Source organism: Oculina patagonica, chromosome 10 (assembly GCF_052425735.1).
Source record: "Oculina patagonica isolate OP01 chromosome 10, crgOcupat, whole genome shotgun sequence".
In the NCBI taxonomy this organism is placed as follows: Eukaryota; Metazoa; Cnidaria; class Anthozoa; order Scleractinia; family Oculinidae; genus Oculina; species Oculina patagonica.
The window spans coordinates 11053622-11069444 of NC_135767.1; the positions used below are offsets into that span (position 1 = coordinate 11053622).

The window sequence follows — 15823 nt, forward strand, 5'->3', positions numbered from 1 at the left end:
TTTTTGTAAATGTTTTTAAAAATGCTTTAATTTGCAGCACTTCCCAGGTGGAACAAGTATAAAAGTAATCAACGCAATTCCAACGGTCACCTCTATTAAGCAGAGGCTATCACATTCTTCAAGTCCCGTCTGGCTTAAATTATTACTTTCGATCTGTAGTCAACATTCACTAACACCTGATTAAACAGACAGCATTTAAAAACCTCTAGACAAAACTCTGGACGCTACTTAATTTATTTGAAGGCAAATAATATTGTACCAAAGTATTTAATTGATATCAAAGATATATAAAACATTCCATCACGGAAGTAAACTCAGTTACAAGTAACGGAAGTACATGAAGGTGGAATACGTTACGTTTTATCGCGGAAGTAAAGTTTTGCCGACAAGGAAGAAATTTTATCGAAGTAATTAATACGGTAAGTTACTTAATAGCTCACGGTAGCATACTAATAGTGTGGTAGCTAAAAACACGTCAGGTTTTTAATATAAACACAAGCTTGTAGTAAAAAAGATATTCCTTTGATCGAGTTAAGAGCGTCTGCGTTAGAACATCTTAATTCAGCATTTATTTGCACACGCGGCAGGCTTCATGAGTGAGTATCCATGCGGATGTCTAGATTCACGACACTAGTCCGGCAAACTTTGCGTTAATTATATAACTTACGTCATTAGCTATCATAAGGAACTGGATAAATGGATGCCAATTTTTCCTATAATTGCCAAGTTCCTGTTGCGCTGAAACATTCCTTAATAAATTCAGTTTTTACCACGTCAGTTTAGTTTTAAACACCGCTTACAACAAGCAACAGATCAGGATGATTTTTTCACTGTGCGTCTTCCTTGCACATTTATTTGTGCTGCAAGCTTCAGCTGATCTTGCATTAGAGCATTCGTTCTTTGCTTCTCTGGACGAAGATGAAAATGTGAAGCTGTACTGGAATGTCAGCACTGCAAACAAAGAGATTATTTTCACTGTGGAAGCCAAAACAACTGGATGGATCGGGTTTGGAATCTCCACTGGTCAAGGAAAGATGAAAGGAGCTGATATTGTGATCGGCTGGGTGAAAGACGGTAAACCATACTTTAAGGTGGGTAAATATGGGTATTTGACGAATTAAGAGATTTGAGGAAAACCAGAGGAAAAAACCCATGCTAACTGTAAGAGCGCGAGGTATAAATCTAGGTGTTAGAAAATGCATTTGGGCTATTGAAGTGCCTTTAACAGCGACGCAGTTTTGCCTACTCAAACCAAATATTTACTTCTATGAAAAGGTTTATCATTTGTGTATAAACGCTCTTTTTTTGGCTAAAGAATTATCATGAAGAGTGATTATTTACGAGACTGTCTAAAATTTTCGCCAACGCAGACGACGTATCAATTAAATTAAATTAAGGCAGCGCGAAAATTAAGAATAAGCTAAGAGAGAAACAAAAGAAACGAGGAAACGGAACGACAGGGTTTAAGTATATAAAGCGTGACACTTCAGCCTATACTGCGGGGTGACCTCCAAATTCACACCTTACCATTATAAAATAACGAAACATTTTAACAACGCTAGCAAAATCTACTCGCGATTTTTAGAAAAGTTTTGCTTACTTGCATTTAATTAACACGAGTTTCTGTGAGGTGCATGAGCACATGCATTAGCCTGTGAATACATGCATTTAATTTACGCAAATTTGATGCTTTATGCGTAATAATTTCTAACGGATCCTATAGCAATTCGCGCTAATTAATAAGGCAAAATAACGTCTAACAACAGAGTGGTAAATGGGGAAGACAGAAAGGCGATGGACATTCTGCACAAGAAAGTAGAAATGAGCTTTCCCCTTTGAGGATAACGATCTTTACATTGAAAAATCTAAAGGCATGTTAAAACCAATATTGAATGACGTTGTGTCGACTTACCCTAACGGAAAGGTAGATGACATGTAGTTTGCTGGAATAAAGGTTTTTTAAAATAATCGGCGATGAAGTAAAATATTGCAATTTGAAATGACAATGACGTAAACTAAAATGCAGAAAAATCAACGCGATTTTTTTCAATTCGCGTAAATTATAACATGCATTGTTACTGTCTTATAATAAAGGTAATTATCTTTATGTATCATCGTGGCAATGTTGCAGGATCGACATGCAGATGGTCACGTGATGCCAAAGGTTGATGCCCAGCAGGACTATGAATTGATTTCACTGAAGGAGAAGAGTGGGAAAACCATCATGAAGTTTAAAAGAAAGTTTGACACTTGCGATCCACAGGACAACAAAATTGAGGTTTGTTGGATGGGAAACCTGTGAACTAGAACATAATTTCCTATGTGTGATCATTACTCTTAGATCTAATTTGAAAACGGTAGCGTTTTGTACAAATGACGGAGAAATTCGAGCGACTTTAACAGAACAAAAAAAGGTTTCAGCCTAAACTTGGCCAATGATTGGGGCTAAGCAACTTTCGAGTGTTCTTTGTTTACTAATTATTTTTTGTCACTCGAGGTTTTCAAATCCTTTGTGTTTTCACGCAGTTTAATCTTTTCTTTTTATTTCTTCCGCAGGCCGGGACGACCAAAGTTATTTATGCTTATCACCCTGATGATCCGTCCTCAGAAGATGACATCCCAGTGCACAGTCCTCAAAACAGAGGAGCAAGAAGTCTGCTACTGCTGAACAGTCTTGAAAAACAACCAACTTTACCACCAGACACTGAAACATTCGAACTAAGACACAACAGGGTAAGGATTATCTTCATTCTAAAAACAAATAGTACTAATAAAAAGTCAGAATTACATCGAAAAACCTCGAAGACTACATCATTACGTCAAGGTTATAAAATTTACGCAAAGAAAACGCTAAATAAGAAACAACCATTTTGTTGTGTTTAAATGATCGTACAAGGCGGCCTTGCAGTGGCCAGACATAGTGTAACCAAGCCAGCTGTTAGTGCAGGGATTGCTTGTTTCCAATGTGAATGATTTAAAATTTTTCAGACTGCTGTATCAAACAGACGCACCACTTATCAGTGCCGTGTATTTGAGATTCCTCAATTCAATGAAGCACGCCATATTGTAAAGGTAACCATTAAATATTTCAGTGTTAATAATATTCCATTGGAAGAAGGTTAAGTACTATACCGTAATTTTCTTTGTTTAGATTAGACCGAATCTCCACTAAACTATGACGTTTTGCAAACCCAAGTCGATGCTCGAATTACTAATCTAGTCTTCAGCTGAGCTGGACAATTAATAATACTAGGTATTTCTAAGGCCCGGTTCAGACGCCGTACTTTTCATGAGCCTAACTCAATTCGAATTTGGACCGACCCAAATTGACAAAAGTACGCGTCTTGATTCACACGCCGTACTTTTTGGCCGTTCCGAGGCCGTTCTTAATACAGTTCCAATAAAACCAGTCAAAATACATTATAATAATTTATGAATTAGGATCGGCACATGAAAAGTACAGCGTCTGAATCAAAGTCGTTCCAAAGGCGTTCCACAGGCGAAATTCTCGGCCAAGCCAGGCGGGAAGAACGGGTGAGCCGTTCCAAATTGAAATAGACGTTCTTATTTGATTCAGACGCCGATCTTTTCATGTACTAAATTCAAGGAATTAGGTTCGGCTCATCAAAAGATCGGCGTCTGAACCGGGCCTAATGCTAGGTATGCTCTAAACAAACTGAATTATATAGCCTCTTGTGACAGGACTTCATATTCACGACTTTCACCACCGTTCTCCTTATAACATAATAGTTTAAACGTTTCAATTCATTTTCTCGCGACCAGTATTTTCAATGGATGTAAAGATTTCAATTTTGTTTAATACAATACTTTACACGACTTTTTATGCAAATATCCTTGCGTAATTCTCTCTTTCTGTCGTCTTGTATTCCCGCGAAGCTCAATAGGAAGCGTGTTTTTATGTCTAGGTTGAGCCAATAATCCAAGCAGGACATGTAGGCATGGTTCATCATATGCTGCTGTACGAGTGTAACGATAACTTCCCAAGACACCACTTGAACTACATTGGCCAATGTTACGGTCCAAACATGCCTCCTGCGATCGCGCAGTGTGCAGGAATATCAGCTATTGCCTCTTGGGCAATAGGTGGAAAGGTAAGTAACGTTTCACATACGACCACTAATGCGTTAGTAAAGAGTGTTCCAACTTCTCCTGGATTAAATGCGGTCACCCAATATTTGACCCCCTGGGTAAAGGAAGTACAGCTAAGCCTCCGCTAAGCGACACCCAAGCCTCTATAGGCGGACACCTCGCTTTAGAGAACACTTGGTTATGGTCCCTGCCACGTACAGACACTACATTTACAATCTGCCATAAGCAGGAATCCCTAGGCCTCTTTAGTGGACCCTTTCTCTAGCCCAAAGGGTGTTCGCTTTATGTAGCTTTGACTGTATTTTGAAAGTAAATGGCATAACTTCAGGAGAATGCGTGGCTGTCCTAAAACTTTTCTATGGGACGTATAAACCACAACCCTTTGATAACCCGGCGCGGCGCCCCTCCGCTCTAATGCAATTTTTTTCCCTTTTTCAGGACTTTTATTATCCTGAGAATGCTGGATTTCCAATCGGCAAAGCAGACAGTCCAAAAGTCGTCATCTTAGAGATACACTACGATAATCCTGAAAATAAGAAAGGTACTTACTTGTTATATTTCTACGCAACTGGAGTAGAATCTGTGTGATATTTACACAAGTTATTGAACTTTTTTTTGTAAATCTGTTATTACTAGGCAACGATAAAAAAAGAACCGAAGCAAAAATAAACGTATTTTTTAACGACGCTACGTAGAAACTGTACAAATGTACAAAGTTGGAACGTAAAAAAACACTCGCTAATGAATTTCTAATGGGAACAACTCTCTTGTGACAATGTAATTATATTGGCGATCGATTTCTATCAGCAGAGCATGCAATGCCCTAGTTACTATCTCAAATTATAGTTCACCACTAAATTTTCTCCGATTCTGATTGGTTTAAATTGAACACGTGACGCGATAGTGCCCGTCCGCCGGAGGGCACTATCAGCCCATAGTGCCCTCCCGTGAAAAATGCCCGGATCGATAGTGCCCGCCCGTGACTGTTTTTTGTAAACAAGCTGCCTGCAGACAAAAAAAACCCAACCAAATTCACTGCATTTAGTGGGTTTCTCGTCTGGTTTTGTTTCGTTTGTTAAATTTCGGCTTTCAATTGAGTTTTTTATCCTCAAAAGTAAAAATAATTCACGATGCTTATTTTTGTATGTGCGCGCGGAAGAAAATTTAGTGGTGAACAATAAAGACAATAGAGTGTTTCTGTCTCGGAACTATCGGTCTGATAGTTGCCCCTTGGAAATTTGATGTTCTTAAAACTAGCATATTTGCCCTCGAAGCTTCGCTTCTCGGGCTAATATTTGTTTTAAGAACATCAAATTTCCACGGGGCAACTATCAGCCGGTAGTTCCTCGACAGAAACACTCTATTGTTAAAATGGAACCTTTGTCCTTTAGGGATAACAGACAGCTCTGGTCTGAGGTTTTACCACACCAAGCAGTTAAGGAAATACGATGCAGGAGTGATCACGGTCGGATCTATGGTTGTAGATTTTATGTTAATCCCGCCAAGGCAGAAAAGCTGGGAATCAACTGGTGTCTGCACAAAGGAGTGCACACAAGAGGTGCCTGTTTTTTCTTATCTTTTCGTAATTGCGTCCAATTCGCCATCGTACGGACGACCGCGAAGCTGGAGACTGATTCGTTATAATTGCGAATCGAAAATAATAGATCCTGTCTTGATTGTAATCAATGTGTTAAGACACATTTTTACTTTTTACTTTCTCTGATCTGAAGGGATTTAAAGGCTCCAAGCTACCTATTGGAGGAATCAATATCTTTGCTACGTTGTTGCACACGCATTTGGCAGGTAAAAATTGCATTTTAAGATGGCAATAGAGCGGTTTTCACTTGAGTTTTCGAAAGTACTTTGCGTTTGCTTTGGTTTTGCGTTCACTACGCTTAGTGATTGGTTTAAAAATTTCGCGCCACTTTCTCGGCCAATCAGGAGTAAAACCAAAACCAATCGCGACTCACTCGCGCACGTTTTCCCGCGCTTCGTGCCAACTACATGTATTTGCTTCGAGTTTTGATTGGTTCCCTGGATTGTCTGTGTCGTTTGTGATTGGTCAGAGTAATTACTTTGGTTTTGGTTTTGGTTCTACGACACTCAATTGAAAACTGCTCTAACATAAATTACTAGACAAGGTTGAGCATTATAAAAAGGTAATTATAATTCCCTGATTGTATAACTTTAGTTTTGGTATAAACGATAAAAACATGCGAGGAAGATATAAACGTTAATTATAACTGAATTTTGAATAATTTTCAACTTCAAAATTGCCGAGCGCTTCATTTCTAAATACTAATGGTCCGAACTAGGAACGCATGTGATTAAGATTCCATCTATAAAAAAGAAAACAAAACTTGGAATGTGAGATAATGTGGCATTTTGATCGGGGGCTAAAGAATTGGTTAAAACAGCGACAATTATGATGTTCTTGCGCCAAGTAATATGAAGGATGTTACATATCAGTGTTATGTGTTTCCTGCTTACCCTCTTTGACTGGCCAGTTTGACACACAATTTGAAGAACCATTTATTTTGTACCTACCTACCTACCTTCCTACCTAACTACTGTACCTACCAACCTACCTACCTACCTACCTACCTACCTACCTACCTACCTACCTACCTTCCTACCTACCTACCTACCTACCTACCTACCTACCTACCTACCTACCTACCTACCTACCTTCCTACCTAACTACCTACCTACCTACCTACCTACCTACCTACCTACCTACCTACCTAACTACTGTACCTACCTTCCTACCTAACTACCTACCTACCTACCTACCTACCTACCTATCTACCTACCTACCTACCTACCTATATGTACCTACCTACCTACCTACCTACCTACCTACCTACCTACCTACCTACCGACCGACCGACCTTCTTGTCTGCCTGCCTTCCTGCCTGTCCAGCTATTCTACTCACCACAGTTTTTTTCGTTTTCCAAGGCCGTAGAACCTGGCTTCGTCACGTGAGAGATGGCAGGGAGCTTCCAAATATAGCCAGGGATGAACATTACGATTTTAACTTTCAGGTGGCTACTTAAATATTTCTCTGCTTTTTGTTTATCTCGGGGTTTTTTAATGACAAAAGCGCATAAATCAGAATGTCTCAACTTTTATTTCATCCTATATCTTTACCTATTGGAGGCTAATGGTTAGTGCGCCGGACTCCGAATCGAGCTGTCCGGGTTCAAGGCCTGGCCGGGGTCATTGTGTTGTGTTCTTGGGCAAGACACTTTACTCTCATAGCGCGCCTCTCTCCACCCAGGTGTATAAATGGGTACCGGCGACATAATGCTGGTAGATACCATGCGATGGACTAGCATTCCATTCAGGGGGGAGTAGAAACATCCCTAGCCTCTTAATGCTACAGAAACCCGGATAAGCTCCGGCAAGCCTGAGTATGGGTCGCTTGGCTCGAGGCTTCCCTTTTATCTTTACCTAAATTTAGTTACGCTTGCATTGATTTTATTGCGGTGATACATCGGTCATTGCTTCTTTGTACTCATTCTGTCTTTCTTTTGATTTATGCAAACAGGAATTTCAATTATTGAAAAAAGAGGTTCACGTCGCTTCGGTAAGATTTTTAAACTTCCTTTATTTTTAATGTTTCCGAGTAAGAAGTGTAAAATAAAGATCTTTGGTGGTGCAGGCACGTTTCTCTAATCTTATTATTAACTCGTGATGGGGTGGCCTTTCATTCCTCCTTGATTGAAACTACACTCAAATGTTTTTCGTACAATTGTGGAAAGTTTCATAGTGCCAATAAAGTAAAAAATAATTGCTGTGTATTTTAAAGGCTTTTCAAAATAAAGAAGAATGGCGTTTAATTAATACTGACATCCCCAGTTTTTGCTTAACCGAAGATGAACCCTTCTCAACAAGCTAATGAGGACAGTCGGGGTAATATGGGCATCATGTGTGCCCAAAGCCAAACCCTTTGTCTTACTTTAAAGGGTTTCAAATGGAGATATTTGGTTTGTGCCAGAAAGAGACTAGAACCAAGAGGGTTGCCATGGTTACATCATAGTATGAACCACCTTACACCTTTGAAGAAGGTCACTACCTATGCCAAGTTTCAAAAATGCCACTTTTATATTTTCAGAGATATCTTTGATTTTGTGATCTAACTTTTAGTGGAACAATTTATGACGTCATCACTTTCCTCATTTGCATAACACAAAAACTCGAATATCTACAAAACGAAAGAAGATCTTTGAAAACGGTTAACGTCACTCTTCTTTATTTGTAAAAGTCTTTCAAATAAGCGTCAATTAATTTTCACTTCATAGGCACTTTAACAGTTACCTGATTCGATTGTGATGAAAATATCTTTGTTCTTAGGGTGATTCCTTGCTTAACGTCTGTGTCTATAATACAGAGGATCGAACAACAGCAACACAGGTAAGTCAGTTTTTGGAAAAATATCAAAAATCGCTGACAGTTTCAAAGATTTTTTTTTCAAAACAAAATTCTTCAAAAATTGTTGAAAAATACAAAATTTATTTTAGGCAGGGCTTGGAACAACAGAAGAGATGTGCTTGTCCTTTGTTATGTACTATCCCAGAGTGAATCTAACAACATGTCGGTCTGCTGACACCACTGGATACTTTGCATGGCGTGCAGGCTATCACAAGTAAGTTATTTATTGACTTTCCTTGTGGCTTTTTCTTAAAGTGAAGTTCCATATCTTGACTAGACCATACTCGCGAAATTTGGCCAAATTAGCTTTTGTAACGACATTCAGAATTAATGTATCTATTACACAGTCCTGAAATCTGTTTGGTTCCCCCTTGCACCTTTTTGTCCCGTTATTGGCGCGCCAACACGTGGGTGTCCAATTTGAGCTGTTTCAGATAAAATATACCACTGACTTTTTTACTCAAGATGGTTCTCTAACATCGATGCGATTTTAAAATTACTCCCCGAACACACCTTAAATTGTTCTCCACTCAGTCCAATAACTATTACTAAACAAGATCGACGTTAGTAGTATTGGCTGATACCGAAGGATTGTGAGTCCGGCAATTGAGGTATTGTTTACGATGAACCGGGAAATTTTCCCCGACGCTAATATTATGATCTGTTTGCTCATATAGGGAGGGTGACGATATAAGCAAACCGAGTTTTTGGACTGACACAGTGAGCACAGGGCTGAAGAAAGCTTATCAAGAGTCTAAAGAAGTGGATGCATTTTGCACTGGACGTGCACATGTTCTATTACCGGTATATATCGTCCTTGTGTTGTAACATTGAAACAGTACACTTAATGGTGCAAGGGGGTTTGTTAATGCGGTCTTGTCGATCTGTCTTGTAAAATAAATTCCATTTCAGCACTGTTAGTTCTCATGAACAGTTTACATGGCTGCCTGGTACTATTTTGCACGATCTGGATTATTGTTTTTACGGGTTTACTTTTCAAGAAGCAAGAACTCTAGCATAATATAATACAGAGGTCATAAAATATTTTAAACATTTTTTTTCCTATTTTTGCAGGGTGTTTGGCGTGAGCGTAAGGCTAAGCCAGTAATCAACATACCCTACAAACCTGAAGCGACGTGCCAGGCAGGTGACAAATCCATGAGTTACAGAGCCACTCCAGGCTACCTGATCCTGCTTACCACACTCGTATGCCTGGGTATTTTCACCAGCTGAACAAAAAAGCGTCTACGTGTTTAGTTTATTTGTGTAACTATTTTTATGTACTATTTAACTTCAAAAAAGTACGGGACATCACAAAAAGTTAACACGACTCTACTTAATCTGCAAAGTATGTTTTGGGTCCAGTAGTAATCAACAATACCCTATTTACTCGAAGAAGCGCCGCAACGCTTATTAAATTTTTCGCATCTCAAGTGCGGTGCATATTCGAGGGCGCGGCTTATTTGAGTTCGGCGCTAATTATTTAAAATTTGGACGCCACAAAGAATCTAATTTTTTACAGTAATTGAAAATAGCGTCTTTTGATTTTCAGTATTCGTCTCTTAGTGAAGAGAAAAGTAACGCGAGCTGTGCTGGCAAAGTTCGCGCCTTCGCAACATTAACAGAACTACGTATTGTAAGAATGTTGGATAGAAAAAACTAATGAGTGAGCAGTAAAACAATCTCTTTTAACTGCAAAACATCGCTAATGATGGAAAGAAACGAGCAAGTTTGTTTTAGAGTTGCTTTGTAATGCTGTTTTAAACAGAATTCCTCGAATAAGCGCATCAGGACTGCGGCGCTTAAACAACAAGAATTCATTGTATCAAAGGTACTACAGTATTTCAAGAACAGCGTATCTTGAAAAAGCTGGACATTTTTTCTCAGGTATGTCGTTGATAATCGATCTTAATCCTTCTCAGCCATGACCATCCTTGTTTATTTTTGGTTTCGTATTACTTCTTTTGTGTTTTTCTACTTTAGAAAATATTTTTTTGTAATTTCCTTTAATCTTAAAGTAATATCAAACATCAAAAAAATGACTTAAAATATTTCAACACCGCTCCTTTAAGGCTGTTACCAGTTGTCGCGCAATTACGTCCAGCCGACAATAACAGAGTAAATGAAATTATTTGCGCGGCGGAGAGAAGCAATAAATTACATGATCCTTCCTGTGCACCTACCTTTGGGGCCCCGATTTTTTTCAGGGCTTTTTCTTTTTCTATTCCTTCATTGCTTAAATTGGCGGGATCAAAAAAGAGTATAATTAAGCAAAAAGCGTGAGGTTCAGGTGTTGTAGTAGTGTGTTAAATAAAGGGAATCAAAAGTTTCAAAATCAAGGAGCAAATTTTGCATATTACACAGAATCGTGTTTTCATTAAAATTATTTAATTATTTTGCTTCATGATAAAGAAACGAACAGTAGATAACTGAGGTGGAGGTTCCTTTCCCATAATTAATACAATACATATAAATTAATTGTAAATTAAAAATAATTAGTTATTTAGAGAGCAAATGACGTCAATGGACTCATTTTTAAAACCTTTGTATGTAGCCGTATGCTAAGAAGATTACTCAAAACTATAAACACGAATTGTGTCAATGATTTGTTCAGTTGAACATGCTACTGTTCAATCGATAGTAATCGATACCAATTCATAAAACAATTCTTACCGATTTCTGTCGGTATTTGTCTGTAATTGAACTCGTGCCTTTTTTTCTTCATTGATTTTTATCGATTGCCGTCGGCAATCGATATCGATTATCAGTTTGCTATGTGGCAAATCGTACCTTGATACTGTTCTGTACTTTACTTTAATCATTTTCTCAAACATACATACTATACAAAGCCGAGGGGAAGACCAAAAACAGGAACCAGTTCCCTTACAAATGGCCACCCAAACGTAATGATAAAAATAGTAAAAATAAAAGAAAAATTAAGTTAATTAAGAGATGTAGTTCAAAATATCGCAGAAAAACTTGTATTGTAAGTTAAACGTAGCATTGTAATTAGGGAAAGTGAAGTATTGTGAGTATGAGCGTAAATAGAGTAAGAGTAAGAAGTATAAGTTGTGCAAGTGTAAAATAAGTGCAGTGATTGCAAAAGAAATAAATAAATTTATAATAAATGAATACTGCTGATGTAATGTCTTTGTGACATACAATAAAGTTAAAATATTGTATATTTCCGTAATAAGTCTTACATCAACAAGAACTTGGTTTTACACTTCGTTATCTTTCTACTTTGAGTTGTTGTTTCTCATCACTATTCAACACATGTTGCTTATACTTATTACCTATTCCCCCCTTTCTACTTTTCTGCCTTCTAGCGCAGGATAATCGCTTTTATGCGGAAACGTAAATTAAAATAGCTTTGTATTTTTTCACTTTATTTCGCATTTTTGAGTCACGGTCCCTGACAGAATCAAAAGTCCACCTAACTTGACTATTCCTCTTCGACAGTTTTAATGATCTCTGCTTTTTTGGAGCCTCTTCGTTGAACTTTGCGTGGGATCTATAAAAGTAGAATTTCCCATAACAAGAACTCGATTAGGTTGCCCATTCGGTAGTAAAATTTCTTGAAGGGTGTTTCATTGAATTTTTGAAAGTAGAATCCTCTAAATCTTATCAGGGATTATCTTTTTACTGATGATAGAAAGTTAAGGGTATTGGCGCAAGGCGCAAATGTGATGAGGCAGTAGTATTACTTTTGAAATTATAAATTAGCTCACTTTATACTCTTTTTGTATTTTTGCGCCAAAACACTCACTAATTAACTTGCGATTTTTTTTCTGTTTTGAGCAAATAAAGAAGTATTGGAAAAAATAGCTACATGTATTACTTTTGTGTTTTGCGCCATAACCGCCACTGGGAAAATCGCAATTTTTTGTGTTTGTTTAATCGCCCAGTGCAGTTAAAGTAAATATTGGAAAATTAGTTGAGAAAGCACCCATAGCTAAGGGCCTGTTTATATGGAGGAGAGTTGTCCCTGGTAGGAGGGTTACCCTCTCCTCCGAGCCATCTTTTGCTAAGCGTTTAGATGAGAAAGTTGTCCCTGTTGACCGAGCCAAAACTTGGCCCTCTCGGTTCAAAAGACTGGCGAGAGTTGTTTTGAAACATCTATTATGGCTGCTTTTTCTAAAATCAGGAACGCTGAATCGTGGACCAAGACCATTTTTTGGACTAATTTACCGCCGACTTCGATTACAATTTATCTGCACTTTTGTTTTTGCTGATTTTAGCGTTTGCGCATGCTCCGTATGTGTCAACTTGTCCCTGGTAAGCGAGGCAAAAATAACCAAACTGTTTATATGGGAAAAAGTTGGCTCGCTCCTCAGGGTCACCCTCCCTTCAAAGCGAGTGACCCTCCACCCAGGGTCACCCTGCCCCCCGAGTCAACTTTGCAATTTCTCATATAAACAGTTCGCAGCTATTTATAAAGAAACGTATGAAAAGCTCTCTCGCCCGGGGTAGCTCGGTATTGAGGGTAACCCTCCTACCAGGGACAACTCTCCTCCATATAAACAGGCCCTAAATTACCTATTTGCTCTTGACAGCCCTTGTATTATTTTCATCATCAAGGCAACTTACTAATTAACTTGCGATTTTTTTCTGTTTTGAGCAAATAAAGAAGTATTGGAAAAAATAGCTACATGTATTACTTTTGTGTTTTGCGCCATAACCGCCAGTGGGTTTTTGTGTTTGTTTAATCGCCCAGTGCAATTAAAGTAAATATCGGAAAATTAGTTGAGAAATCACCTATAGCTAAATTACCTATTTGCTCTTGACAGCCCTTGTATTATTTTCATCATCATAGCAACTCAAGGAAAATTCAATACAAAATCAATAGGATGATAGGTAAATAATATCTTTTTTCAACTCATCATTGTTCCTTTTCACCCCCTTGGGAGCATAGGGCGTCTCTTTTTTTCTCTCTTTTTTCAACTAGAGGTAAATAAAAGCCATATATGTTTCGTCAACCGGCAACCGGGTTTGAGATCAATTTTACGACCAAGTTCGCTTTCAAGTAGGATTTAGATTTGGAAACCGAAACAAAAGGAAAAAGTTAATGTTTCAAAGTCTAACTCTTTTAGAAGCCAAGGACAACAGCTGCATAAAATGATCATAGTTCGAAGTAAACAACACAACGTTGCATCTTACGAGGTTAATTATGTTTACTTGAGTTGTTAGGATGATTATTTTAAGATATGTTTGTGGTGAAAGAATTAATACAAAATCCTATGGTTATCAATCTAATCGTGAAGAAATAATATTACATCAACAATGAGCCATACAATATAAATAAGTATATATTAATTGTTTTTTCCAGTTTTCACATCGAAATCTTTACTCAAGTTAACGGCGAGCTCGGTCGTAAACAAATTCCGAAAAGTGGTCTCAAACAATCTGCCTTTTATTTACCTAACATCCTATTGCTTTTAATTGACGTTAACTTGAGTTGCTATGACGATGGAAATAATACAAGAGCATAAGGATATCAAAGAGCTATATATTAATTAAGCTATTGGTTATCTTTTTTAAACTAACCTAATATTTACTTAAAGTTGCACTGGGCGGTCAATCAAAAAAAACAAAAGTTATACGTGCGGCTAATTTCCCCAATATTTCTTTTAGTTGTTCTGGGTAATAAAACAAACAAACAAAATCGAAAGTAAAACAAACAAACAAAATCGAAAGTTAACTAGTGAGAGCTTTGGCGTAAAAAATTAAAAATAATAATAGATTGGGCTAATTTAACAATAGGTGACGTCAACGCTATCTTTGCTATTGTGCCAATTCCCTCAACTCTCTATCATCATACTTCTACGTTTTCAGCGAGAGTAATGCGGGTTATGATTGTATAACCTAGTGAAGATAATTATTGGCTTGTAAAAAGTCAGGCCTAGTTTAGACATCGTGCTCCTGCCGTGCCGAACTAAATTTTCATTAGGTTCGACTGTAGCACGGCAGAAGCACGACTCTGATTCAGACGTCGTGCCAGAGTCGTTCCAAATTCAGGAGTACTAAATTTACGTAACAATTAGTCAGCGGTGATCCAACAAAAATGGCGCCGTTTTCCAAATTGCAGCAAAAACTCAAAGAAAAGCAACAGAAAAAAAACTTTTCCTTTTGCGAGTTCGACGAATGTTTGTTTGTTTGCCCGATTAGTTTCCGAAAACTTGCTTATTTCGGATTCAGACCCGCTAGCTTCTTCTTCGCCCTGCTCCCTTTCATTAGTGTCATCTACTTCGTTGAATGAAACATCCTCGACGTGCTTTTTAGCAGAAAAATATTTATTGTATTCCTTTGGCTGGCCGCCATGGTTTTTGCCGTCTGGCAAGAATGAAATTCAATTTGCATACGTACAATTTGGGAACGTAATCCCGCCAAAATACATTAACATAATTTATGAATTTGGTTTGGTGCGGCAAAAGCACGACCTTTGAACCGCTGCCGTGCCAGAGTCGTGCGGCACGACATGCCGTGTCGAACTAAATTGCTTTGCCAAACTCAATTCAAAAGTTTGATTCAGACGCCGTGCTTCTGCGGTGCTTTTGTTGAACTTAAGTCCTGAATTTAGATCGGCACGGCAGGAGCACGATGTGTGAACTAGGCCCAAAACGTTGAAACGATCAATCAGCTTTTTGAAAGGTTGTTTTGGAATTTCCTTCTGTCATGACACAATAGAGTACACCGTCAAGTTTACCTCCTTTATGAACTGATTCCTGAATTTGTTTTAATCGCGACGAAAACTTGGACACAACATTTTTGGTTTTGCCGCTCCTAAAGACCGTTCGAGTCGACAAAACGTACCCTATATTCAAAGTTGTGATTCTAATAATGATTATTTGCTACAGTCTGGTGCATGTACGCATGTGCCTCAATAACATGCAGTTACAATTACCTTATTCTCACTAAATTTCGCGAGTACTTAATTTCGCGAAAAATCAAGTGCCATATTTCGCGAGTACTTAATTTCGCGATTTTGAGAGGAAGGTACAATTGGAGTGTATTAAATTTCGCGATTTTTATCTATTCTTCGATATGAAGCTTTGACCTCGAAACTGTAACAACATTATTAATATGAAAGTCATCATAAAAACAACAAAGAAAACATAAGGTATTCAACAGTCTAAATCCCTAATAGGTTCATCTACGACTGCAAGAGCGAGATTTTGAGGAACTTGGTGGCAGAGAACAGTTCGAACAGTGCGACTGATAGAGTGGGAGATAACTATAAATGGACAAAATTAAACAAAAAACTCCTAAACATGAAGC

The 15823-nt window shown here is 38.1% G+C and overlaps 1 protein-coding gene across 1 annotated transcript; it reads left to right on the forward strand.

Moving 5' to 3' along the window:
- LOC144628486 (DBH-like monooxygenase protein 1) lies at positions 1 to 11677 on the forward strand. Its single transcript, XM_078486593.1, has 14 exons — positions 1 to 1091; positions 2132 to 2278; positions 2557 to 2733; positions 2989 to 3072; positions 3927 to 4112; positions 4549 to 4651; positions 5502 to 5668; positions 5841 to 5913; positions 7070 to 7155; positions 7662 to 7700; positions 8468 to 8527; positions 8635 to 8759; positions 9223 to 9349; positions 9620 to 11677. Exons 1-14 carry the CDS (start codon positions 819 to 821, stop codon positions 9776 to 9778), a joined length of 1806 nt encoding a protein of 601 aa, XP_078342719.1. The 5' UTR covers positions 1 to 818; the 3' UTR covers positions 9779 to 11677.
- The last annotated feature ends 4146 nt before the right edge of the window (positions 11678 to 15823 follow it).

Coding starts and splice junctions, on each gene's coding strand:
- LOC144628486 (XM_078486593.1), top strand. CDS start 819: ATGATTTTTTCACTGTGCGTCTTCCTTGCACATTTATTTGTGCTGCAA. Junction 4,113..4,548: donor CTTGGGCAATAGGTGGAAAG/GTAAGTAACGTT, acceptor TCCCTTTTTCAG/GACTTTTATTATCCTGAGAA. Junction 8,760..9,222: donor TGGCGTGCAGGCTATCACAA/GTAAGTTATTTA, acceptor TTGCTCATATAG/GGAGGGTGACGATATAAGCA.